Source organism: Haplochromis burtoni, unplaced genomic scaffold (genome assembly GCF_018398535.1).
Source record: "Haplochromis burtoni strain Fernald_Lab_line unplaced genomic scaffold, NCSU_Asbu1 Contig_181, whole genome shotgun sequence".
Taxonomy (NCBI): Eukaryota; Metazoa; Chordata; class Actinopteri; order Cichliformes; family Cichlidae; genus Haplochromis; species Haplochromis burtoni.
In genome coordinates, this window is record NW_024582542.1 from 82,429 (window position 1) to 108,904 (window position 26,476).

At 38.8% G+C, this 26,476-nt stretch overlaps 3 protein-coding genes across 5 annotated transcripts in view; 2 read left to right on the forward strand and 1 right to left on the reverse strand.

The window, feature by feature from the left end:
• Nucleotides 1-450: 450 nt before the first annotated feature.
• Nucleotides 451-3,968, reverse strand: ten1 (TEN1 subunit of CST complex). Its single transcript, XM_005934487.2, has 3 exons — nucleotides 3,769-3,968; nucleotides 2,004-2,161; nucleotides 451-1,361 (listed from the first exon to the last, which is right to left on the reverse strand). Exons 1-3 carry the CDS (start codon nucleotides 3,855-3,857, stop codon nucleotides 1,216-1,218), a joined length of 393 nt encoding a protein of 130 aa, XP_005934549.1. The 5' UTR covers nucleotides 3,858-3,968; the 3' UTR covers nucleotides 451-1,215.
• A 4-nt stretch (nucleotides 3,969-3,972) lies between these two features.
• Nucleotides 3,973-19,050, forward strand: acox1 (acyl-CoA oxidase 1, palmitoyl). Of its 3 annotated transcripts, none has more exons than XM_005934490.3 (14): nucleotides 3,973-4,197; nucleotides 5,335-5,494; nucleotides 7,779-7,939; nucleotides 11,686-11,793; nucleotides 11,892-12,011; nucleotides 12,127-12,242; nucleotides 12,647-12,816; nucleotides 13,221-13,383; nucleotides 13,568-13,758; nucleotides 14,028-14,207; nucleotides 16,168-16,273; nucleotides 16,487-16,630; nucleotides 16,783-16,989; nucleotides 17,192-19,050. In XM_005934490.3, exons 1-14 carry the CDS (start codon nucleotides 4,089-4,091, stop codon nucleotides 17,240-17,242), a joined length of 1,986 nt encoding a protein of 661 aa, XP_005934552.1. In that variant the 5' UTR covers nucleotides 3,973-4,088; the 3' UTR covers nucleotides 17,243-19,050. The 3 variants fall into 3 exon arrangements, with proteins under 3 accessions (XP_005934552.1, XP_005934551.1, XP_005934550.1); XM_005934489.3 differs by lacking the exon at nucleotides 7,779-7,939 and adding an exon at nucleotides 8,286-8,446 and having other exon boundaries at nucleotides 3,974-4,197; XM_005934488.3 differs by lacking the exon at nucleotides 7,779-7,939 and adding an exon at nucleotides 10,436-10,596 and having other exon boundaries at nucleotides 3,974-4,197.
• A 2,094-nt stretch (nucleotides 19,051-21,144) lies between these two features.
• LOC102309548 (inactive rhomboid protein 2) overlaps nucleotides 21,145-26,476 on the forward strand; it is a 36,269-nt gene continuing 30,937 nt past the window's right edge. Inside the window, exon 1 of the mRNA XM_042225744.1 lies at nucleotides 21,145-21,296. The gene's annotated coding sequence lies outside the window, so the exon portion shown is untranslated. The remainder of the gene's footprint in view (nucleotides 21,297-26,476) is intronic.

A 26,476-nucleotide genomic window follows, 5' to 3' on the forward strand; every position in this document is an offset into this window, starting at 1 on the left:
ACCATTTCCAGGTTGATAGATGTCAGTAACTTTGTTTCTCAGCCATTTCTTTAGACAGTGGCATGATGTGTTGCTTTGTGAGTTCTTTTAGGCCGCTTCACTTTATCAAACAGGTTCTATTTAAGTGGGTTTTTTTATTCTACTTGCCTGACAGTGATCAGGCTTGGGTATGGTTAGTGAACTAGAACCCAGCTTTCCAACAAAAAGTTTTCAATCACGGTTAATTCATGACTTAAAAAGTGGGGGGATTAGTTTTTGACATAGGGCCACGTAGGTTTGGATAGTTTTTTTCCTTAATAAATTAAATCATCAAATGTTAAATAAATTAATCAATAAAACTTGTATTTTTAAATTTACTTGGGTGATCTTAGACTAATATTAAAATTGTTTTCATGAAACATTTAAGGCAAACGATAGATTCCAAAAAGGGGCTTAAAAGGAAGCCACTGATGACTCAAACAATCCTTTAATTCAATTTGTACAAAAATTTCTACATCTGATCATTTCTTAATATTAACTTCTGCTAAGAACACACTTGGCTGATAAAATTAATGGGACAGACAACATAAACCTGACCTAAACTTTAACAGTCAGATGAGATTTCCCAATATTACGTTTGCAAAGTTTTTAGGGCACAATTCAGTCTCAAAGTAGCAGACAACGCACAGTTACAGAAAGGGGGCACCAGCTTGAGGTGCAATGCATAATATTCACCAAAACTCTGCTGGCTTAACAGCTGCAGAATCCTAACCTCTTCTGGCACTGATGTTTCCATGGCCAAGCTGCTCCTGATGGCCCAGTATGTTTGGACATATAGTGAAGTTTTATCATATTACATGCATACGGATATTTGCTCATATCTTTAAAGCTGTGTCCATGCCGAATCATCACCTTGAGTCTTCAGAATCACAGACAAAACTAAAAATGTGACATATTTATGAGCCATAAACCCAAACCATCTGTTTGTAACTCTTTAATGACCCTACAAGAAAATCTAATAATGCCCCACTAATGCGGGGCTTTAGCTGTTTAAAAGCAATCCCTTGATCAAGTGCAGAAAAATCCCAGATCAGGACAGTCATGTAAACTCTCAGAAGTGAACCCGTGTCTTTTACGCAAATTTAGACAGTTATTAAGTTCACTGTTCAGACAGCACAGAAAGGGGCTTCACTGCAGCTCTGATGACCAAAGAAACCACATGAATAAAGTCCCTGATCATGTTGCATCTGCAGGTTGTGCACCCAGTTTGCGCTCCCTCTCTGTGAAGAAGTTTCTTTGTTCAGTGATGGCTTTCTCCAGAAGGGCAATGTTTACACCGTCAACACAGTTCAGCACACGGGCACGGACCATTGCACCGACTCCTGTAGGACAAGAAGTTACAAACACAGGCAGGTGATAGCACTAAAACATCATCCCCGAATTAAATTTTTCAAAAGGCAGCATAAAGCTAAATAGAGTCAAAGAAATTTCACTGGTACTGAACTGCAATTTACATTTGCCCAAAATAATAATAATAATAATAATAATGGATTGGATTTATATAGCGCTTTTCAAGGCACCCAAAGCGCTTTACAATGCCACTATTCATTCACTCTCCCATTCACACACTGGTGGAGGCAAGGTTCGCTTGTAGCCACAGCTGCCCTGGGGCAGAAGCGAAGCTGCCATATCGCGCCATCGGCCCATCACCTGTAGGCGGAAGGGTAAAGTGTCTTGCCCAAGGACACAACGACCAGGACAGAGAGCCCGGGGATCGAACCAGTGACCTTCCGGTTACAGACGCTTCCCAACACTTCCCAACCCCCTGAGCCACGGTTGCTCCAAAACAAATGCAAGCAAACAAACATAGCATTTAAAGCTGGCATCAGGTCAACCACACACAGGACAAACTGACACTTGCTTAATGTTTCCCATTTTTAAGTTATGTGAGGGTAAATTAACATCTGAACAGTCCCCTGCAACATTTTTGCACACTGTCTGTCTGCGTGAAATATTTCTCTTACTCTCATCGTTTTCTATCTCACCCAGCACAGTGTACTGGGCTCCAATTATGGGGTTGAAGGGCTCCACAAACAAGGTGTGGACAACCACACGGTGCTCTTTAGAAGCATGCTGTGCTGACAGCGTAGCCCTGGACTCCTCAGGCTGATAGCATACAAGTCTGAAAAAAAATGAGTAAAACATTTTAAAGTGAATTTGGTTCATTTCCAGATCCGTGGTTTAGTTATTGAGCTATACAAGAGTAACTTTGTATGATTTACAATTTAAATAATCATTTACACAACCGGTTCACAAAAGCTACCCTTCAATTTTTTTTTTTAAAAAGTGTGTAAACAGGGCAGTACGGTCTAAATCTATGTAGAAGATATAATCGCTGATCTGTGTATGTTTTAGTGGTTTAATGAACAGCCAATGGGGCCATAAAGTGTGAACAACACAGTAGCTTCTGTATGTTTAATCTGCTCCATTTGTTTTTTAAATTGATAGTAATAATTATAAAAGTAAACTTTATAAATTACTTACGTTTTAGGTGACAAACAGGAGAATAGGGGATAACGATAAATAAAGGTGTATGAGCAGAGAAGCGCTATGAAATCATTAATGTCAGTTACACAGTCATTTCTGCCTGAGTCAACATCTACCACCCTCAGTGCTGCTGCCAGTCAGTGAAGACAGCAAAAATCCTAGAGTGCAGAGAAAGTTCATTTTCAAAGATTTTCATTTTTAAGAGGAAATTTTCAGAAACTGTATGGTTTTAATAACAGTTTTTCAGACTTTAACTATCTTACAAACACCTTTTACTTGTACTGCATCCTATTGCATGTTTTTCTTAATTTGTGAAAGTATAATAAGTCTCTAACTGTAACACATGCAGTGAAAAACTAAGTACACCTCATGATTCAGTAACTTGAAGGTGGTTTGACCTTTAACAACAGTAATGTGAAGTAATCGTTTTCTGACAAATGACTTTTTCGGTGTCTAATATCATTGTGGAGGAATTATGGCCCATAATGTTCGTGCTGACATGCTGCATTTGATTTGCCAAATGTGGTGCTGTTCATTATAGTCTAATATCTCCACTTTGATCTTGTTTTCTAATAGTATGATCATGAACTTTAATATTTAATAGGCTAACTGAAGCCTGTAGAGTTCAAGATACTTTGACAACTAACATTTTTTCTATTTCTCTGGCCATTAGACGGCTGACCTTTAGTTGAATTTGATGGGGCATGGACCTCTGGGAAGACTGTCAACGGTCTTGAATATTTTTCCACTTGTGAATAATTCACTATTGAACGATGGACTTTAGATTGGTTGGTCTTGTAATCCATCTCAGACAGATAAGCAGTGAAGATTGCTTTAATGATCAAAGATCGTTGTTGATATTTTTCCTCCTTGGCACCATGTTAACAGACATCTGAATGCTCCTAGCCAGAAAACTGTCAAAAGTTCACATTTTACCCATGGTCAATAGCTCAACTGCATTTGATTCTCAGCATCTGGTTGCTACTTACCCTCTTAATGCCTATGGAAGAATAAAGGTGTGTGGGCTAAATCAACAAACAGATGCTTTAGAAAATTTAAATTAAATATCGAATTTACTGAAATACAACCAAAAGTCGTAGCTCTACTAATATAAGTCTGATTCTGTCCTCTCTGACCACATTAGATCAGGTATATACAAGATATTGTGCTTGTCACAACTGGCTGTTCGTGATCTCATTAACCACACACAGAAGATTTTTTCTAGTTTGAAACAAAACCCACCTGCCAAATGTTCTGACTGATTGTCCTTCCTCCACGCTTCCAGAGTTTATTTCCCAGGGGAAATGAAAAACTGCAGCTAAGGGCAGCATCCCGATTTCTTAAAAAAAATGTTTGGTTTGTATGATTAAAATTTAAGAGTCGTTTAACTGAAGACGACTTGGTACTTCCGCGCTACATGTCACGTGGCTTACCTCCGCCTCTCTGCGCCTGCGTGGATAAGAGGCCGATTCAGGAGAAGCCGTCAGTTTGCAGGAGTTTTAGGATCTGGGTCGCTTCATAGTTTTAAGTAGTAAGTATTGTTTCCAGTCTGAGACGGAACCATGAATCCTGATATCGTTAAGGAAAGAAAAAATGCCACGTTTGACGTCGAAAAACTGACCTTTATTTTGGACGGTGGCCCAGAAAAGACCAGAAGAAGGCGAGAAATTGGTGAGATTGTAAATGTCTTCCTTGATCAAAACATGTTATTTTAACGCGTTTGGTGCTGCTGACTGTTTTAATTTAATACGATCATGGGGACCTGTACTTGTATTTAAGTAAAAAACACTCACGTGAAGGTAAGAGAAGTTTAATGTTAGCACAGCCGTGTTTCCATCGGCTGTTAGCTAAGGTGTTAGCAGCTCTCATAACCTGCAGGTGACTTTTAGTGTCCGGGGTACAACACACTTTTATATGTTTTAGATATCAGTCTCAGAATTATTAGTTTAAAGTGGCATTTCTGAAGGTGACTGTGCCACAATGATTTTTATGCGATCCGAATCTAAATTCGGCTTTAGTGTCATTTATATTTATGATTACGTTTCATGCGTTTCACTGTACTGAAGCAATGCACTTTAACCCACTTCTTTTTTTTTTATTTTATTTTATTGTGGACAGCGGTAGATGAACCCAAACTGCTGACACGTCCCGTGTAATGTTAGTTCAGCACGTACAACTTGAGGCGCATACTGATTACTATGTAGGTATATTTATGTACAGTGAAATCTTTCATCCGGTACTCCAATGTTCAAATTCAAGCTGGAATTTGGCATTGTGGAAATCAATAAACGGGCATTTGCAGTGTTTTTTTAGTAAAGGTTAATGTGTCTCTCATGTAAACTGATAAACTGCTAATGGCAAGCTAACGGAAGCTGTTTCTTGTGTCATCAGGGATCACAGGACAGGGGGGAACAATTAATTTTCCCAAGGGGCCACATGGGACTGGAGAATCACACCAATAACTTCATAAAGAGAAAGAATTAGTTATTGATATTAAGCAGAACTGAACTCAGCCTATGTGTAGAGTTACCTTTGCAGCAATCCCAGCTTCCCATGTGACCTCTTTTAGAAATTTAATTACTGTCTTTTACATGGGGGGGGGACACTAAAACCATTTTGCTAAGCGAATGACTTCTTTACAGTTTATTATAGGATGCTGAGTGGTTGTGTCCTACTCAATTCTGGTGAAACAGGCTTACTATGTGTTTTGCCTTGAGGTATTTGTGGGATTCATCCTTTTCAGTGTGCCATACCTGTTCAATTAGTAGCTGCCTTACTAATGCATGAATGTTTGAATTTCCACTGTAGAGTCACTCGTTTTCAGCGACCCAGACTTTAAGGAAGAAGACCCAAACTTCTTGTCCCGCAGTGAGCGCTATGACCAAGCCGTTAGAAAAAGTGCCCAAATGATCCTGAAGCTCAGAGAGTATGGTATTGCTGACCCAGAGGAGATCTACCACTATAAGAGGTATGTGGTAGAGGAATCTGCTCATAAAGCCAACTGTTAAAGTAAATGGGTTTGTTATTAAACAACAGCCTGCAAATGTTTAAATCCACTCGTTTGTGTGTAGATGCTGTTCATCTGTAGAAGTATAAGTGGGGAGGGGGGGCTTATCACACTCAGTGCATTTCAGCGTATACTCATAAAAAGGCTTAACGAAATGTTCTTATGAAGCAAATGATGTGAGGCTCAAAGGTAAAGTATCGTGTATGTGGTGTACGTTAATGTTACTACACCCCGACTGTACTTTGACAGTAATCAAATTATCCACCCACCTTCTCTGTCAGCTTGTGTGCGTTATGCAAAGCAACGAAAACCAATGTTTGTTCCCGAGCAATAATCTCAAACAGTGTCACAGATGTTACATGAACGGCCCTAATATAGTTTTCTTAATTAACCTCCTAAGACCCGAACTCTTCCACGGCATGCATTTTTAATTTCTCTTTGATATTTGGGCTGATTGGGACCTGATGAATGTAAAAACAAAGAATTACTAAAAAAAAATGTTTACCCAATTTTTGTTTCTGAGAAAAATGAGAGCCACTTATGAGGATATTTGTTTAAAATTTCGATAGAACAGTAGCAGTATAATGTCCTTGTAAGTGGATATCAGGCCCTTGTAGAGCAAATTTGAGTATTTTGGTCTAAATAACCCAAAATGTGATGTTCACATATGTGGACGCCAGGTCCTAGGAGGTTAAGAGCCCCCCTCCCCCCTCCAAATTGAACCCAATCAAGTAGATTTTTTTTTTTAAACCACTCTTGGCAACTAAGTCAACAACAAAAGCAGCTGGAGCAAAGTTCGCAAAAGATTAAAATTGTGTTAGAGGGCAGCAATCTGCCACGTATCGTGCGCTTTCTTCATGAGCTGTGTGCATTTACTTAAACTCAATTCTTCAAAGCTCTACCATGCAGTGCAGCTTTACTTCCACTGTAAACTGCACATATTCATACAAATCCTTTGAGTTGTCAAGACACATGACCAGATTTATTAACAGTCAAAAATCCCCAAATGATCTGTAGCTCGTCACTGAGTTCTCACCCTGCATGTTTAGAGCTGAGCCCCACATTCTTCTGGTCCTCATATTACTGAAGACCATTGTCATATTTTGATGAGGAACAGTGAGCAGATGGGTTTGGAGTGTTTCAGGTTGAATGTCATATTTCCGCATAGAGATTGATCCACAATGAAAAGTGCAAAGAGCACAAGAGCAACTCTGTGCCTTTTTCTCAGAGGTGCATACACACAGAGCTCTGCAACATGACACGTTACCTGTTTGTTTTAATTTTTAAATGTTTTAAAATTTCCCCACTACCACATAATGCATGCTGTACTGAAATGTTTGCCAAAATACAGCTTTTAATGGGGCTTTGGCTTGCAACATTGCATAACATACAGGGAAAAATGTTTCCACTTATTAAAAATGCAGATGGGTCAGGATCTGACTGTAAGCAAAGTTCTTTGTTCATTATCTACACAATCGCTGTAATAGTTTGTCATGTATTTCACTTGAGCTGTTGGATCTGTCTAGAGATCGTACAGATTTATCTGCACACAGTCCCCAGCAATTTCTAAGAGGGTTGTCCCATTTTAAAAAAGGAAAAAAAAGAAAATCAAACATTCCCTATTGGTTTTCCTTCCACTGCCTCCAGTTCATCTGAATTGTTAAATGCTTTTGTAGAGAAGCGCATGTTTAAAATCTGCATTTCCATGTACACACTGTTTTGGTTATTTACTGGGTTCATTGGGTATATTTATTTTTGACTGGCTAATTAGCACCATTTGTACATTAAAGTCCATGCATCTTTGTTTTAAAATGAGTACTGTTAGATCTCTTCACTTGCATTTTTGCTTTTTTTTATTTTTTTTATTTATTTATTTTTTTTTGGGGGGGGGGTTGCTCCACTTGGTAAAATCTGGCCAAACTGGTCAGTCATTCTTGGATTTACTTTAAACTAATTGACTTGACTATTTAAGACCCTTAGACACAACTTCATGATGCTGTGCTAAAATGCCTCAAATTCTCAACTTTTGAGAGTTTAATCTAAGTTATATTTTGGGGAAGATGAGACTATTTTGGGGTTGTTTTATTTTAGCAAAACTGGGAACTGTTGAACAGAGTATCTCTCACTACTTGTATGTTTGACAGATCCAAACTTCTCACTATATAGGAAATAAACTTGATGTCATAAAATAATGCAGTCATCTAACATTAGAGTTGATGGTAAATCTGACCTTGTATTCACCCAGTATGGTCAAAGGCAACATCCCAGAGGCTATGGGAATACATTTTGGGGTGTTCCTTCCAACCATGCACAGCCAGTGTGACTCTCAGCAAAAAAAGAAATGGTTGCCTCTGACAGAGTCCTTCCAGGTGGTGGGCACATATGCCCAAACTGAGATGGGTCACGGTCAGTCTTGGATTTAGCTTTTGACACAAATTAACTTAATTTTTGTGGAGTTCCTTAGACAAAACTTAATGATTCTGTGTTGAAACGCTTCAAATTTACAATTTTTATTTTTATTTTTCCCCAAAAAAGTTTAATAAATGATCTCTAAGGCCAGGCAAAATGCCATTTTTAAGCAGGATGGGAAAAGTGTTTAACACCAAGAATACCTCTGATTTCTTGTATGTGTTTGACAGATCCAAACTTGATGTATGTAGAAACTTCCAATTGGATGTAATCAAATTATCCGTGTCTAATATGTGAGTTAACATTGTCTGAACCACACTTGTGTACACTTCCCTTTACCCAGTATGGTCAAAGGCAACAATCAGGAGCCTTTGGGACTACACTTTGCCATGTTCATCCCATTCCTGCACAGCCAATGTGACCATCACCAAAAAAAGAAATGGTTGCCTTTGGCAGAGTCCTACCGGGTGATTGGCACGTATGCCCAAACTGAGATGGGTCACGGTCAGTCCTGGACTTAGCTTTGAACTTACTGAATGTTGATTAAGGCCCTTGGACAAAACTTTATCATCCTCTGCTGATAAATGATCAGCAGTCACATTTGAGCAAAAGAATAAAACCTTTAAAACCATAACTCTAATTTCTTGTATGTGTTTGACAGAAGCAAAATATTGAGAAAATCCAAAGTAGTTGCATGTGTGTCCTTATGATTGTGTTTGCAGTTTGCATGCTTTTCTAAAAGACACGCTACATGTAGATCTATTCATGCTATTAGCGTAGCTTCAGTAGAAGTTCCCATTTAGACCCTAAATATTAAACTAGTTTTATGTCATCAACACTTTCCCATAAGCAGTTTCTAAGTCTACTTCCTTCCCACTGACTCTTTCATTCCCCTTTCTATGTTGATAATGCCCCAATTATGAAGCTTGTGTATATTTTGATTGCTCCCCTGATTTGCGCTCTTTTCTATGCATGATTTAACAATTAAGACTGAATAACTGATCAGAGATGGCCTGTCTTTGTTTGGCCTGTGGATTTGAAATAATGGGAACTAGAAACATGAAACTAGTTCAGTTGTCTTTTTCATGAAGTCTTGAAAGAGTAAGAGAAGCAGCATTATAAGCTGCAGAAGTTTGTGGCTCATGAGTTCATAATGAGGCCTCTGAATGTCTCTTTGTAATCTGAGAAATTAGCAAATCTATGTGAGAGAGAATGTAGGCCAAGCAGCTATTGTTTGGTGGCTTTCTGTTAAAAAGCCCGGTGGATGTTATTTTGAATTTGTAAATCTGTCACAAAGCTGCACTTAATATTTACCCCTGTATTCACTCACCAGTTCAGTTTGGTTTGAGCCTACACTGGGTCAGTTAGAGAGAACACTTAGTTGTGGTCAAGGGTGCCTTAACACTCTTGTGAGGCTATTCCTAATATCAGACTGCTGTAATTTGCGATTTAGACCCCATATTCACTGAAAATGATGCAAAAATAAATAAAAACTCTGCACTGTGTTGGCAACAGTTGCTCATTATGAATTTGCTGCCTGCTACACTATTTTATTAAAGTTGGGGGTGGCACATTTTTGCTCCTTTGTTTAGGAACTAACTGCTTCTGTTTTGTTTGGGGTTTTTTTTGTTTATTGTTTTTTTTTTTTTTTTTCACGACACAGTGAATCCTTTCAATGACTGGACTGTTTAATGTTCCTTCTCCTCTTTAGCCTGCAGGACACTCGAACCATGGGTTCCAAAAATCATTAAACAATTTTTGTCCATTGTAAATGATCTCAGGACCAAAGAAAGCACTATCCTTTTGTTTTGTTTTTGTAACTACAAAGTCATGTTAATAATTAAATGTTCCACTTTGGCTGCCCCATCCCAACTTGATTTCCCAACATGTGACTAGTATCGTATTCAAAACGAGCATATAAATAACACTACCAGTTATCTCTTTAGACTTAATTAATTTGCATTCTGTCAGCGTTGTAACAAGCAGGTCCAGTTTACATCTATGTATCCGTTCAACTCCCCTAAACATTTTTGGTGGCTTTGAGTTGTTGCCAACTGAGCAACCCAAACTGAGAGTAGGCTAAAGTTCAAGTCTTGGTCATCCCTGTCAGTGGTATGGGTAAATGTGTAGATCCAACTACTAAAGACAAACTTTTGGAAAATGGCATTTATGAAGTTTGAAGTTAGATTCTCACCACATGATCAAATCAGCAATTCCAATATGCATGTCATGCTGACAAATTGTTTTAATTTGTCTTTGTCACCTCTTTCTCTGCTGCTTGTGCACATGTCTTTTATTCTTGCATCACTATTTCAATTCCTGTAAATAATTCTTCCTGCGGATACAAAACTGCATCATTATCTTCTCATTCATCTCTGCTAACGTTGTCTTAAACTCTTCATAATCATTTCCACCATCTGCGTCCCTTCTCCTCGCCCTTTCTACATTACAACCTGCTTTTTTCCCCATTTCCCACTGCCTTGCGTGGCCAAGATGTGTGCACCCTGACAGGCCAGAGCCCCTGGATCTTCATCTCGGGATGTTCCTGCCCACACTACTCAACCAGGCCACCCCAGAGCAAATGGATCGTTTCTTCATGCCCGCCTGGACCCTAAAGATCATCGGCACCTACGCTCAGACTGAGATGGGCCACGGTAAAATGAAGTCCGAAACAGAGTAGGCCAGTTAGGAACACGATGCCATTTTTAATTTTATTGTCAGTATTCCCACAAACTATTGAGTCAGATTGGTTGCAATTTAAAGTAAGAAAGAACTTAGTGCTGCTTTTTTTCTTCTTCTTTTTTAAAAAAAATCTATTTGTTTATTTTACACATGGCATTCAACACTAGTTTATTATTCAAATATGTATATTCACAAACCAAAATATGCGCTGGTGTACAAGTGGTTTATTTAAAGACACTTCAAGGAATTTAGGTAAATTTAGTCAACTAGAGAACTGCTGCAAACAAAGTAAGAGTTAAACCACTGTTCTACTTTAAGATTAGATGGTGGTAAATGCACCCAGTACATCTCTAACAGTGGAAGTGTTTTCTTTGTTAAAGAGAAAAAAAATCTTGAAACTAATGATTCATTTACATAACATCTGTGTCCACGGGGCCACTGGACAAGTGTAAAGTTTTCCTTTCAGAACTTTAATAAAATGTAACCACAGAGAAACATTGAGTAGTTTCTCACTGGCTGTTGTACTCCCTGGCCACCCCTCCTGTTCCACAGTAGCTCTTCTTATCTGGTTTGTGTTTTTTGTTTTGTTTTCTTGTCTTCACTAATAATCTTTACTGTACTTTAATAGCATGGGCTGTTATGTCTTTAACTAAAAACCAGTAAAATCCAGCTTAAACAGCATAGAACTGAATCATCTTAAAATTGTGATTGAAAATTAAGATCTGTCAAACACCTACAAGCTTCTCTCGGAGAGAAGTGGATTCAGCTATTTTACTTAAGTAAATTTATACTGGATACTCCATTTTAAGTCTCAAGGGCCAAATGTGCTGTCAATTTAAGTTTAAACTTAGATTTTTTTTTTCCATCTCTGATGCTAAAGTTCTGTTCTGTAAATGTAATTTTTAGTCTAGGCATGTTTGTTAACAGTAGTAGTAGTTTTGCATAAAAATCATCAGATCGACTGCTAATGTCTAACCAGCATTGTGATGCACTACTTTTGCTTTTTAACTGTGTTCTCTGCATGTGTGTCTGGTGGCCTTTGACATATTGAATCACTCCAGGCACACACCTTAGAGGGCTGGAGACCACAGCCACATATGATCCAGCCACTCAAGAGTTTGTCTTGAACAGTCCCACTGTGAGCTCCATCAAGTGGTGGCCCGGAGGACGTAAGTGTTTTGACTCCGTTAGGTCTGGGGTTTCATCATGAATAGCGTTTGTGGGGTTTTCTTGTTTTGCTTTTAACCATTTCACCCTCTCTTTCTAGTTGGGAAAACCTCCAACCATGCCATAGTGTTAGCACAGCTTTACACTCTTGGAAACTGCCATGGTCTGCATGCTTTCATCGTACCCATCAGAGATATGAACACACATTTACCCCTGCCAGGTAACCACAGTCTGTGATGACTTTCTGAATGTGATATTTGTAAAGTAAGTCCTCATCATCCTTTCTGTCCATCTCACTTTTTCTCTTACTAGCTTTGTTTGTCTTTCTCTCTCAGGTATTGTTGTTGGCGACATTGGTCCCAAGTTTGGCTTCAATGAGGTTGACAACGGCTTCCTGAAATTGGAGAACGTACGAATTCCACGGGAAAACATGCTGATGAAATACGCCAAGGTGAAATGAAAGTTTGTCTTTTTAACAGCAGTGATTCGCCATGAGTGGATTAATTTACCTCAGCTCTTTGTTTGTGATGTTTGGGAAGGGAATATCTTGAAATTATACCCCGTTACTGCAATAATGCACAGTTATTGGTCATGTTTCAACCATTTCTTGTCCTTTTGCTCCTTGCAGATTATTTTATAATCAAGCGCCAATCTTTGCTAACAGTGGTGGTTTAACTGATGAGTGTCAGAAATTGTGTCCTCATTGGGATTACATTTGCAAATGCCTTGCAAGAATTACTCAAAAAATACTTATTCAATTTGGTAATATACATTGACACTTGGTGTTGTTGGTGGTTATATGGATACAGAATAAATACATTTCAAGTGGGGCTTCAATATGACTCTGTCCACCAGGTGGAGCCAGATGGAACCTATGTGAAACCACCAAGTACTAAGCTGACCTACGGCACCATGGTGTTCATCCGCTCCATGATTGTCGCTGAGTCAGCTCGAGCCCTTGCAAAGTCCTCCACCATTGCCATCCGCTACAGTGCCGTGCGTCACCAGTCTGAAATACGGCCAGGGTCAGTGGACAGTTAATCGCTGTCAATGCAAACATTTGCACAAACATCTCATGACTCAAAAGTAGTGAGTAAAAACAAATTTGTAGTTGAGCTGAAATAAATCAAGTGAACAGGCTGAACGTTACACTAGTACTTTAAAGTACTTCACTCTACTAGTGGTTCCTAGTTTGCCCGAATATCAGCATAAAGGAAAAATGAATCCCAGCGGTATGTGATGTGAAGTATACTGCAGTGCAAACAGCTAGGATTGACACATCTGCAACTTTTGCATAGGTGACTATTTAAAAAAAAAAAAAAAAAAAAAAGAAGACCTGAGACATTAAACTCGGTGGTCTCGCTCGTCTGCGTCACTGTTTCAATCATGAAAAAATATATATATATAGTTTTGTGTTTCTATTGCACAGAGAGCCAGAGCCTCAGATCCTCGACTATCAGACACAGCAGTACAAGCTGTTCCCTCTGCTGGCCACAGCCTATGCCTTCACTTTTGTTGGCCAGTACATGAGGCAGACCTACCACCGCATTACTGAAGACATCAACCAGGGAGACTTCAGCGAGATGCCTGAGGTACTGACCAGCCATCCTCATGTGGGGCAGCAAAGCTTAAATGCCTTTTTTTTTTTTCCTCCCCCTTCCACTTACTTTCAGTCCTGCCTGTCTCGGAACCATGTATTTGTTCCCATTTCTTAAGTTTAATTCATTCATAGCTGTGAATTAATCTGTTTCACTTGCTTTGCTCTCTAATTCACAGCTCCATGCCTTGTCTGCGGGTTTGAAGGCCTTCACCTCATGGGAAGCGACCTCAGCCATCGAGGTGTGCCGCATGTCATGTGGTGGCCACGGTTACTCTCGAAGCAGTGCCTTGCCGGACATTTATGTTGAGTTTACCCCTACCTGCACCTACGAAGGAGAGAATACAGTCATGATGCTGCAGACTGCCAGGTAACGCAAAGTGACATTTAACACCACAAATTAGAGAACTACTGAAGCTGAATTATGTGTCAGTATTGGTGGTGTAGCATATAAGCTCCGTTCATAAACTCACCTTCACACCGATGACTAAAACATGCAGTTAGTTGAAAAATGAAGATATGTTAACTTTTATTTCTAATAGGTACAGTAAATATTTCTGTAAAGCTTTCAATTGATAGAAACGCAGCTGCTAGCTATTTCGCGCATCTAACTGTTAAACTGAACACTCATGTCTGCAGATACCTGGTGAAGAGCTACAAACAGGCTAAGGCAGGCCAGCAGCTGAGCGGCATTGTGTCATACCTGAATGAAGCAGATGTGCGGAGGGTGCAGCCACAGCCCGTCGCTGCCAGGCCAACAGTGGTTGACATCAATGACCTGACTAGCCTGACGGAGGTCTACAAACTCCGAGCAGCCATGTAAGAAAGCAGTGGGAAAGATGATGACCTTGTTACATGAAATATTACCCGTTTCCTTTTATTTGCCCTTAATATTTATATATCTAGTAGAATTGTACAGGTTTTCTGGGTTCGTACATTAGAAAAGGTGGTGGAACTTGAACATTGGATTGCACACTGGGGAAATTCACGCTCCAGCAGCAAAAGGAAGAAGTCAGGAAGAAAAGTCAATTGGAGATATTAGAAAAATGAAAAACCATAAAAGAAGTTGTGTACAAAAAATTTTAAACTGTGTACAGAGAAGAAATCTGTGTATTTTACTGTGTATAGTAACATTTCTACACAGTAAAGTGCAGTCGGGGTGGGAAAATATGCCCTCTCCATGCTGCCACTTCACAACTGAGAACCATGATCACGATGGTCTCTGACAAAGTTGCTTTTTGATTCCCATTCATATTTAGGAATGGGTTTCCACTGAGTGTTGTCCTTCCTGTTATACACCGTATTTTCTTTTTAAAAACAAGTTTTGCAGTCGTCACTACTGATCTCTTTAATAGTTCAGTTTGCTAGTGCAAGTCTGACTTACACCTGCAGTTGTTGGTCAGTTCCTGCATGTGACATGATATGCAGCTGTCATTATCGAAACCCATCCGGCAGGGAGTGTCAGCTGTGGTGGAAGTGTGGGTTTTTTTGTTGGTTTTTTTTGTTTTTTTTTTAAATGTGGTCCACCTTTAAACATCAGAGGGTTAAAAGGCAAATATGCATTTATAATTGGGTGTTGTTTTGTTTTGTTTTTTGAATAGTATTAAGAAAATGATGCTTAAAGTATTGGGACTAAACAGATGAAAAGAAAGTAGTAAAAGGCTAGTTTTTCATAAGAGGAGTTGACATATCTGAAAAAACTAAATGAGTGTTATGGTGTCAAACACTGACTCTGTGTTGGCAGGTAGGTAAGGCTTGGGAGGGGTGAGGCTTTAGTCAAGAACCAGACTAAAAAGCTTGTTTGGTGTTTCTTAAAAATGGACTTGCACAGTCTGACATTTGCTCAGTCGTACATTTCTGCCTGCTTTATCTAAGGCGATTGCAAGAGGGAGGATTAAAGCGTCTCTAAATTGAAGATTAAATAAATCCATCAGGGAGGCAGGTTTAACTTGGACTCAGCAGTGTTTGTCAGGGAGCGTAGGCAACTTCTCTCATCTCCCCTTTTTATCTTAATCCACGTGTTTCTGATTATTTGAGGCACCTGGAAGTTTTTCTTGTTTCATCCAAAGGGCGCACATACTGTATCGTTTCGGACTCAAACTAATTCAGTTAATTCGTGTTTAAGGTTGGTGGCTGCTCTGCCTCCCCAAGTTGTAAAATGCTCTCTTTGTACCCCTGCATTTGTTTTGTTTACCACCAAAGAAGAAACCGCTCTTACAGTATCTGTCATAACATCAGCAATGCCACAAAAACATTTGTTTTGTTTTTTTATCATTATTTCACAGCATAAAACCTCATTTTTAGCTTACTTGCCTTAATCTAGGACTTCATAATCCCTGTCTAAACCCAATTTTAGATGTATTCATTGAAGCTTGAATGTTGTAGGTTAACTAGTGTACTATCTTCCTCCAAGTCTTTGGTGTAAACCTGCTATTTATCTATTAAGTCTATTATGCAAACACTAGTTACTGTCATAGGAGGGGCTCATCTTTTTTTGTTTTCCATCACAAAAGGTTAAAAGTCAACTTTAGTGTGACATGAAACACTCTTTGATCTATAATTGTGAACGAAAAGGGAAGACTGATCGTACTCACATTTAGTTGTATTCAGTATGCAACTCTGTAGGTCAGCGCTAATCTTTAATGTTGATCCATTGAAGAGCATTCGGTACACATTTTAGTCTAGACATACTGGGATGGAAAACTGCAGCTTACCTACAACCACAAGGAGGTAATTCTGGCTTTGTTGCTTAATGCACGCTATGTTTCTGTGTTTATAGTCTAGTGGAGCTGGCAGCGAAGAGCATCCAGCAGGAGCTGCAACGCAGGAAGAGTCAGGAGGATGCCTGGAACAACAGCGCCATTGACCTGGTCAGAGCCTCAAATGTAAGTTCAATTTTTTTTAATTGTCCTTTTTTTATGAATAAATTATGACTAACCTTGGAAGGTTTTACTTGAAAAGAATATCTAAAACATCTGTCACCCTTTGAATATTGCCCTAAAGTTGGAGGTTGTTTGTTACTAGTCGGTATCTTCGGTTCTTCTGTTTCGTGTGTGTATGTATGTATATTCTTTTTTTTCTCTCTCTCTTGTGTTCAGGCCCACTGTCACTATGTTGTAGTGAAACTCTTTACTGACAAGCTTGGGGAGGTTGCTGATACTGCAGTACACTCAGTGCTGTCAACCCTGGCTCTGCTCTACACCCTGTATGGCATCACAAAGAACTCTGGAGACTTCCTACAGGTAAGCAAAATCATCATGTGTGTGGTCAGCAGATAAGCACAACAGTGCTGTTTCAAGGCTCTTTCTACTGCTCAGCTTGGTCTGATCTAAGATCCAAATTTCTACAGCTGCTGGTGTTGTGGGTTTTGTTTTTTCTCAAATTCTTTTTCTAGGCCGGACTGCTGAGTGTGCCTCAGGTGATGCAGATTTCTAGTCGAATCAAGGAGCTGCTGGCTCAGCTGAGGCCCAACGCTGTGGCCCTGGCGGATGCCTTTGACATCCATGACAAGAAGCTGAATTCGGTCCTGGGACGATACGATGGGAATGTTTATGAGCACATGTTCGAGTGGGCTCGCAAATCCCCCCTCAATGCTACAGAGGTCAGTCGAGCCCACGAGGTTGTATGGTTACAGTGTTAATGATAAGCTGCTTTTTGTATTTATCAGCAGCGTGGAACTCGAGTGTGTTTTATATGAAAATGAAGCTGTTGGCAAATCCAACCTCACACTAAACCTGTTTGTGTGATCATTGTGTACAGTGCAATGCATTATTTCAGCAACTTTTTTTTTTTCCTCCCTACAGGTACACGAATCTTTCCACAAGTACCTGAAGCCTCTGCGGTCCAAACTGTGAACTGATCAATGAACCTCACCTCCTGGCCGGACCCTTTGACTCTGCAGGCTCAACAGTACTAATCTACCCCATGATGCTTTTTACTAGCTACCAGCTGGTATATTTCAAATATTAGCCCTCTTAAGGCCATGGTAGATGGCGAACTAACCCTATAAGATAGTAGAGAGTGAGAGAAGGGAATTTAAAGTGAGTAGATGTGTCTTATGAAGGGAAATGGAAATGCAACCAAGACTGAAAATTGATAAAGTGAGCCCACTGAGAGACCTGAAGGAATAGCTTTAACACTAACAATCACACATTTACAATTTTAGGCTGACCTGCCTTTTGAACAGAACATCTACTGCAAAGTATTATTTGTGGTCAGGTTTTTTTCCCTCAATTTCTTTGCTGCATGCCTGAAATTTCCTTTTTTCTTCTCCCTCTCTCTTCTAGCAAGTACAGAATGTCTGATTGTTACATAATGTGGGCAATCGGCTAATGGTAAAATCAGGGTGACAAACTGTTGTTCTTAATTATTTGAAGAGGCTTTTGTTTGTCCATAACATTTCTCAATCATGGTACTGCTTAAGGAGTAGTTTCACATCAGTGATTCAACCAATAACATGGCAGACTTCCGTTTGTTTCAGATACAATTTTCGATTTAAAAACTTTTTCATAAAGCGAGCTTCTTCAGTCACTTATGTAATAAAATGATCGTAAAAGTCACTGCTAACTGATGGCTCACTTGAAATCTGTGATTTTTGTTTTAGTATCAAATGTTCAGCATCTGTACCCCGGAAATGTGGCCGTTTTTTAACAGCATCTGCTGCAGTCGGCTGTAAACCCACGTCACCAGCTGTAGTCCCCACAAGCCTTTAACTGCCTAAATCCTCCAGTTGTCTTATTTCAGTCAAAAAGGTGCATCTGTCTGCCTCTTCTCTTATTTCTTATTCCGCATCTGTTCCCACACAATGACCAACATTATGTCACATGGCAAGTCCGCCGTATTGGTGCTCCATAAATAGGAGCTGAGCTCACTGGACAGCTGAGAGGCAGTGTGCACATTTGAGACGGTGGAAAAATTTGGGGCTGAGAGAAGATCAAGTTCAGCACGCTAGGATTCTCAAATCTTCAGTTTCTGACAGTATCGGCTCTGTATCTGTAAATGCTCAGCATGATTATGTTAAGGTCTGGATGGATTTTTTTTGTTTTTTCATTTATTCTAACATATTTCAATCTAAGAAATATAAATTTGTTTACTAAAATGTTCCTTTTATCTCAGAGTGCAATTGTTTAAGTGATGCTGCAAAGCAGTAAAAAAAATTTTTTTTAAATTTTTTTAAATTTTTTTTTGTAAATGACTTGTTGGGCAGTGAGCTTAAATCTAAAACCTCGCTGTAGATGATGATGATGATGATGATTTTGTATAATAATTATGTGCCTGACCATTAATTCAGAATGTTATCACATGACTTCTGTTTCAATCCTGTATTTAATGGTTTGGGTCTGCTGTAAGTTCTGATGACAAAGTTGTTCGTAACACTGGTCTTCTAATTTGTGCAGTCATTGTGGGTGGGGAGGAGTTTTATTTTCTTCTTCTTGACTCTAATTCAGAATGTTCTCACAAGTAATTGCATTTCATTTGTTTTGTTTGGTTTTTTTTTTTTCACAAAACTATTTTGATTTGTTAAACGGTCACAATGATCACTATATAAGAGTAAGCTGTTTGAGGTTTGTTTTTTCTTTTTTAAAAGATAAAATAAAAACATGTTTCAATGAGTAAGAACAGTTTTTATGGTTGGAAAATAAAGACATGACCTGAAATATCACCATGGTGTGTGGGTTTTTTTTGTTTTTTGTTTTTTGTTTTTTAAAAACCCACCAAAAAAGTCCACAAAAAATCTGGAGAAATAAATTAATGAGTGACATGTATACAGTTCAAAATTTTCTGGCTTTGACCAACAGTATCTTATTTTTACTTCCAACTGTTTGGACACTAAAATCCTGGAGTTCCTTTAAATTAATATTCGCAAGTATTTGCAGAAATATTTTGGGAGAATAAGAAGCTTAACTTTGCTTTAGAGGCAAAAAATTCTGTATTCTTCACTGATCTTTTGGTCTCTATATATTATTTTTCCCTAAGTGTTGAAAGGAATGTTTTTCGAGCTATATAGTAGGCAATGTTACACGAGTACCTGAAGTACTGCAAACCTACATGGAAAAACATTTACAGTTTACACGAACGAAACTATAACATAATTGCAAAATAATAAAATAAAACTGATCAGACACATCCAGAAATGCAGGTGTGTCAGCTGCAGAATTACTCCTTACTACTTTGAAATTGGCAACAGCTTGATCTGTTAATGGTTAACAAATTACATAGTAATGAGAAATATTTCAGTAATAAACTAGTCTTTGAACTTGTTGAATTACTATGCAAATATGACTTTGGTCCAAATACAAAGCAACTACTGCAAAATGTAGTTCACTACTCCTTAAGACTGATTTTTGAATGGGTACAAAGTAATGTATACACATTGCTATTAAAATCACAGGATTGTAATGTAGAATAAGCAGCTTGATTGCTAATGAATAAGCTACCAGACAGTGCAATGAAGCATGCTGCATATTTGTGTAGGAGTTGGAGTAAATGACTTCTATGCATATGAGTGTGGTGAGGGGGCAATGGACAGCTGCAGTAATAATGTAATTTTACAATTACTCTATTCTGAGTACTTTAGTGAAGTACAGTTTTAATGTACTAAAAGTTTTATAAGTGTTTCTACTTTCTGCTTGTAGCCCACTGTTATGTATCCACTATTATGTATTTCTTATTTGGTATTTTGGCTACGGTTAGGGTGCTATTGCACTCCAAAAGATTTATTTCAAAGCTTTAGTTATTTATTATTTTTTACTTTATGATAAATAGATTTATGTCTATTTATATAATAAGCTATATTATAACATCCATTATTATGATGCACATGTAAGAGATGGATGTATTTTCTGGTTATAAAAAGTGAAGCTAATTCAGAAATACATTAAACCTGTATTCTTTTAATGGCCAGCAGGGGTCGATGTATGTAAATTAACCTTGAAGTTCATTTTGTAAATAATGGTCAGTCTAAGAGTTAGGAGGATTATTGAGAATTCAGTTGATTTAAACCTTGCTACTCACATCAGGTTTCAAAACACTATGATATTCATGGCTGCATGTGAGCACCACTATATTTATTTCTGATCAAGTAAATGATCTTTGTCACCCTCTGCCACCAAATGGTGATTGTATCACAACAAGCTCTAAATGTAAGCTAAAAGGTATGTTTGTATGGGACAAACATTAAATATGCACACACACAAAGTGTGACGTTTAATGGTTTGGCAGTAATCATGTGAAGAACAAGAAAAATGTATTTGATTTGAATGACATCATCCCAACTCCCTTGTAAAGTAAATACAATAAGCATAAATGGAAGCTATTTTTTCTTTTTTTGTAGGAGGGAATACCTTTTTCTATAACAGTAAATATCAAAACTCTTATTTAAGCTGTCATTTCATTAGGGACAGCTAGTTGCCTCACAACAAGAAGGTCATGAATTCACATCCACCATCTGACTGGGGCTTTTTTCTGTGTGGAGTTAGCATGTCCTCTCCATCTCTAGGTGACTATGTTTCAAAATTTAAGAAGTTCAGAAAAGAAACTATGACACAGGCTGAACTTCATAACATCCCAGCCTCAAGAAACACATGCAAAAGAATTGGTACATTGACCAAAGTTACAAGGAGTAAAACTAATTTCCATTTTTAAGCAACCAGTATTATTTCGGTTAGTTTTTGTGTATGTGGAGACTTTGACAAGAACACATATACTGACACCGCCCCTGCTTCTCGGGCTCCTGTTCTTTCAGGCCCGTGTCGGGGGGTCCTAGCTCCGCCCCTGGTTTCTTCAAGGATGTTGGAAGCAGAAAGAGGGAAGTAGTGACACGCTGTTGGACACTAACCCACAGTATCGTTGCATTTCGGATATATTCTCTCTGCTAATGAATTATAATCTAGGCATTTCTTCCTGGAGGTGAGTGGAATAGCACTCTTCAGCTCTTTTATTTGTTTTTGTGACGCTGCGATCGCTAAAACTTAACTTAGGGTCGGGGGTCAACGGTCATTATTAATACGCTTTTAATATGAAAGCACCTAATAGCTCAGTATAAGGTGTACTAATGCTGTAATATTTACTGTTTTTTTTGTATGCGATCCTAGATGAGTCAAAGCGTTTAAACAGGAACAAACAGCACTGCTAATAATGACATTTCCAGTGTCGGCGTTAGCTTCCAACGGTCGTTTACATCTAATGTTAGAGTAGCGGCTGAAAGCACGCCTCGGCAAGCCCTTTGTTGCTCTGCCTGTTGGGACAAGTGCATATGAATGCAATTAATCCTCTTGGATTTTCTCATGTTCTCCCTCTAAAGTTAATCGTAGTCGCCGTGTGCCGAAAAATTGAATTTGCCGTAAGCCTTACACCCCTCCCATTTATTTTTCGTGGAAGGTAAGAGGTGGGTTTGACACACCATGTTTCCCCGGAATGACAGGAACGGACGGTTTCACATGAAAGTATGACACAACTAACGTGAAACCATTTGTGTGTCACTGCTGATTTTGAAAATGTGTGTTTGCATTTGTTAGTTTTTACTAAAACAGAGGCAGGGCGGTGAGTTATTGAAATGCTGATTAGAAGTTAACCAAGTCACAACAGGTAGGAATAGTTGCGTTCAAGTGTCAGTGTACTTAAAGTTAAAACCAAAGACTGTATATAAAAGACGTTGCACACTGGTTTGGAGTCTTTTTGAAGGCTCAGCATTAAGCTGTGTTAATCTTTTGAAGCCACATGTGACCATATTTGGGAGAGATAGTGGCATGTTGCGGTATCCTCTAGCTAGCGGGCTTGGTTAGCAATCTGCATCTATTAACTGTACCACAGACTTGCAAATCTGCTGCCGCCAGACTAACAAAACTCTACAATTTCTCGCACAGAGAAGCAGAAACTTTCTGGACAGTTTGCACAAACACTCAAAGAGGTTCAGTTTGTTGACCCAAAGCCTGCCAGAGAGCAGCCAGCTTCAGTTTCCTGTGTTGGGACACCTGTCATTTAAAGTGGCTACACCTTTAACTCCAGCATTCAGTTGGACATGTTTAAAAGAGAAAAAAACCCCACTATGGTTTTGTGTTTAGGTGGGAAACTGTCAGTAGAGGCCAAAACAGGCTTTATACCTCGCAGTAAGCATGGTTTTTAATGCTGTACAGTTGGACATGTTAATGTGGGAGTCTTTTGGGACGCTCTTCTGGAGCCAGCTGGATGTGCCCATTAAAGGAACCACAGTTTTTAGGACTTCCTGTGTTTTGTTTGTTTCCCTCCTTATGCACTGTAGAGCAGGGTCGTATTACAGGAAGCATGTTCAAAAAACTTTTTAAGAATAGACTTGAGAACCTTTGAGAACTTTCAGAAAGGCTAATCACAGATCAATCATCTTTGAGTATGGCAAACATTTTTTTTCCATCCGTGTGACCAAAAACAGCACAACAAATAAATAATCCTTAACCAGTAAGTTATTCTAAAGCTTTGACAGATAAGGTTGTTTTTAAAGAGTGATTGTTACAGTCCAAAAATATTTACAGTGGAGGGAAACTGGCTGACAGCTGCAGTACTGTCCACAGAGTCACATACTTAGAAACATGGAGGCAATTTATTCTGAGCTGATCATAAATCTGCTATGTAATTGCTTTCTCTGTCCATATAGACTGACAACTGAAGTATTGTAAAAGCGATAAGTTAAATATTTTAAAGAACGTTACGAATGAGAAAATGAATCGGAGGGTCAGTCAGCTGATTCGGGTGCAGCAGGAGGGGAGGAGTCAGAGAGAAACTTAGACTATGTTGACAAAAATCTGCCAGTGAGCAGATTTAGTTCGCAGAGTCTGTTACCTTGGTTACTAACTCAGAGTTTAAGTTAACTCTCTAGAACAGAAAACGTGGGTTTTCCATTAACTTATGGTTAACAAATTCAGAGTTGTTTGTTAAACCTACTTCCTGGAATTAAGTCCTGGGTTATCATAGGACACACAAAGCTCAGTGTGATCTCAAGTGGGCTAAAGCTATAATTTAATAACCTATATGGGGGGGGGGAAACATATCCCTCTAAATTTCTTTGAGAACATTGTAAAGAAGTACAGGAACATCAATGGGGGGGAAAAAAGAGGCAGCTTTAAATAATAGATCTCAGGTTTTGACACATTCATTTACTGTCAATACATTTTTACTATGATATGTACACAGTGGAGCTATACAGGCACAAAATCTTCACATATAGTGGATTTGTAAATATAGAACAATAGCATTTTATGTCTTTATGTTTCAAATAATGTGTCTAGATCCAAAAATACTTTGTTACTTCTTTATAGTAATCCAGGCACCAACACTACGACAGAAATATCAGTTTTACTGAAAAACATGACATAATTAATGACTGAACACAATGCAGAGCCATCCATGGTGCTGAACTGGACCTTCTGGAGGGCTACGTGTTTGACATCGCTCTTGTAGAGAGTTGTCTACTCTGTTTTTGTTACTAAAAAGAGCATTGAACCTTCTCTGATTCACTGGTTGGAGGCAGAAAGCCGTGTAGACGCAAACACATATCAAGCACATGTTGATTAATGTCGAGACAAAAAAGTGTTGCAGATATACTTTAGTTATACTCAGTGGAGGTCTTCTCTTTCACCGCCTCTTACTGCATATTTGTTTAATGATGGTTTGCAAGTAGTTCGAAGCAGCACGGTTACTTCAGGAGCTAATTTTAAAATTGAAATTTAGTGTAGCGTCATTGTCACCCACCCCTGATATGTGGGAGGGAGGTGGGTGATATGATCAAAATGATCACTGCAATAAGTATCACATCATCACACAGTTTGACTTTAAAGTCATGTAATGAAATCATTATGTTATATTGCTCACCCCAGCCTCACTGACATCACAGGATGAAACTGAAACCTGTATTATCTCTGCATCTCTGTGTACAACATGAAATAAAAAGAGAATTATTGCGGTATATGCTCATTACATTAACTTTCTACTAACTTTATGCAATCATGAAGGAAATTCAGAAAAAAGAGGAAATTCACTGTCACATAAACAGGTACAGAAGGCACGGTGTTTCCATGTAATGGCTAGCAAACAGCTGTTTCTGTGTGGTTGGAGTCATGTGATGTTTGCACCAGTTTCACATTTGTCACCTCTTTACAAAAGAAAACTGTAGCCTAGTTTCATTCAGAAAGTTCATCTTACTTGTTTGACAGCCTCCCACAGAAAAAAGCCAAAAATGTCACATCTCCCCGTTTTTATCAATCAGCAATAACACAAAAGGATCTAAGCTCAAGTTTAACAAGTCAAAGGTCAGCAAATTCGTTTATTTTACCTTCAGAAGTCATGCCATTAATCTGCTTAGCTTTACTTCTCAAAAAGTACACAGTTTTGTTGGACGTTATGGGATATGCTTTATCTGCGTGTTCTGCTTTTACTTGTTTGTCAAACTGATTTTAAAGGTTCTTAATTGATGACGTATTGATCCTATGTTGGGTGGCATATACTCCAGCCCTGAAAATAACATGTTTTAACACTTCAGACAAGGATCACTGTCAAACCAACTAACCTTAACCTGTTTCCACAGCGAGTAATCCAAACTACGCAGTGGCATTTTAATAACTGTCCTCGTGTTGTGGATGGTCTAATCTCAAAAGTTTTCTTGGTTCAGTTTTGTCTGTTTGGTTTCAGCCAGAGACACAAAAACTCTGCCAGCTCTGCCAAATTAACTTCTTTGTGACAAGGGAGCAATGAAAAGTAACTTCTTCTTTTAGCGTGACTGAGCAGTGTCGCAAGTTTTAACTTTTAGAAATAGTTCAGTTACAAAATGAGATATCGTCTTTAGATGGAAACAAGCTGTTAGGTTCTACCTCCGTTGAACCTTACGGGGTTTCTTTTCATGTGAAACTGTGATTGTCAGATACATCTGCTCAGAGGTTTAAGTTTTCATTTTTTGTTACTTCCCCATTTGTCAAACCACAGTCCTCTTTTTCTCTCAACAACAAAGGCTGGAAAAGATACCATTCATTTCCATGCATTTATAGTGGTAAGTATGGAAAGCCCTCAGCTTGTCCTTTTGTTTTTTGGGGGTCTTCCATGATGTTATCTGTTTTCAGCTAAGAACACACCCAGAAAATGGTAAGCCCCTTTAAAAAAAAAAAAAAAAAAAAAAAACCAAACAAACAAAAAAACCCCACCCACTTAAGTTACGGGAGTATCAAGCTACTGGCTCATATGCTGGGATTTTTTTTCCTCCATGCCAAACCTCATTCCACAATGTATGACATTTTATCTGAAAATATGGGAACATTCTAGGAATGCTTTGAAATCCAAAGACGCGTAAATCTGCAAAAAAGCTTTTTGTTGATAATGTAGAAGTCTTCAAAGTGCAGAGGAGTCCATGTCCACTTTGGATATTTATTGCGGCATTGAAAAGCTAATTTCCTTCCACATTTCATGCTAGTTTCGGAGGGGAGACAAAATGTCCTCACTCATATTCTGTCTCTGGCACTGCAGCAGCAGATTTGCGACTGCTTCATCTGTTTCGCTTTTTTTTTTTTTAAAAAAGGCAAGCTGGGCTAGCTGAGAGGAATTTATCTGGCAAAAGCCTTACGCTAGCAGTTTTCTGAGTGTCGCGTTTCAACATTCACATGTGTCATGTGTTGTTTTGTGTAAGATTAGCTATTCATGTTAAGGATTGTAAGGAACTCTCATGGCGTGGGCCAAAGCTGTTGCTGCAGCATTGCAAAGCTTGCTGGTATGCAAGTTTGGGCATGAAGACTCTTGGAAAAGGTGCAGCGTTTTAGATGGGTTAGGTCACAGTCAAGGTGCTTCTCAAACGTGCTTATCATCTTCTAATGGATCTGAAATGGAACGATTGATCTGTTTTAGCCACCAAAGTGCTATCATCGTCAGCCAAAGAAATATAATGGTATTAGTAAAGATTTAAGGTTTTGTTTAGAGCCAGTCATCATCAAGAGGTATTGTGGTTGGAAGCGAAGAATGAGGGGGCAGTTTTGATTGTTGCTCTCACTCTTTGGAGACGTACAGACACCACTGAAACTCGCACACTCTCCTACGCCTTCAGTAGCACTCAACTGTTGTGCCTGCTGGCATAATGA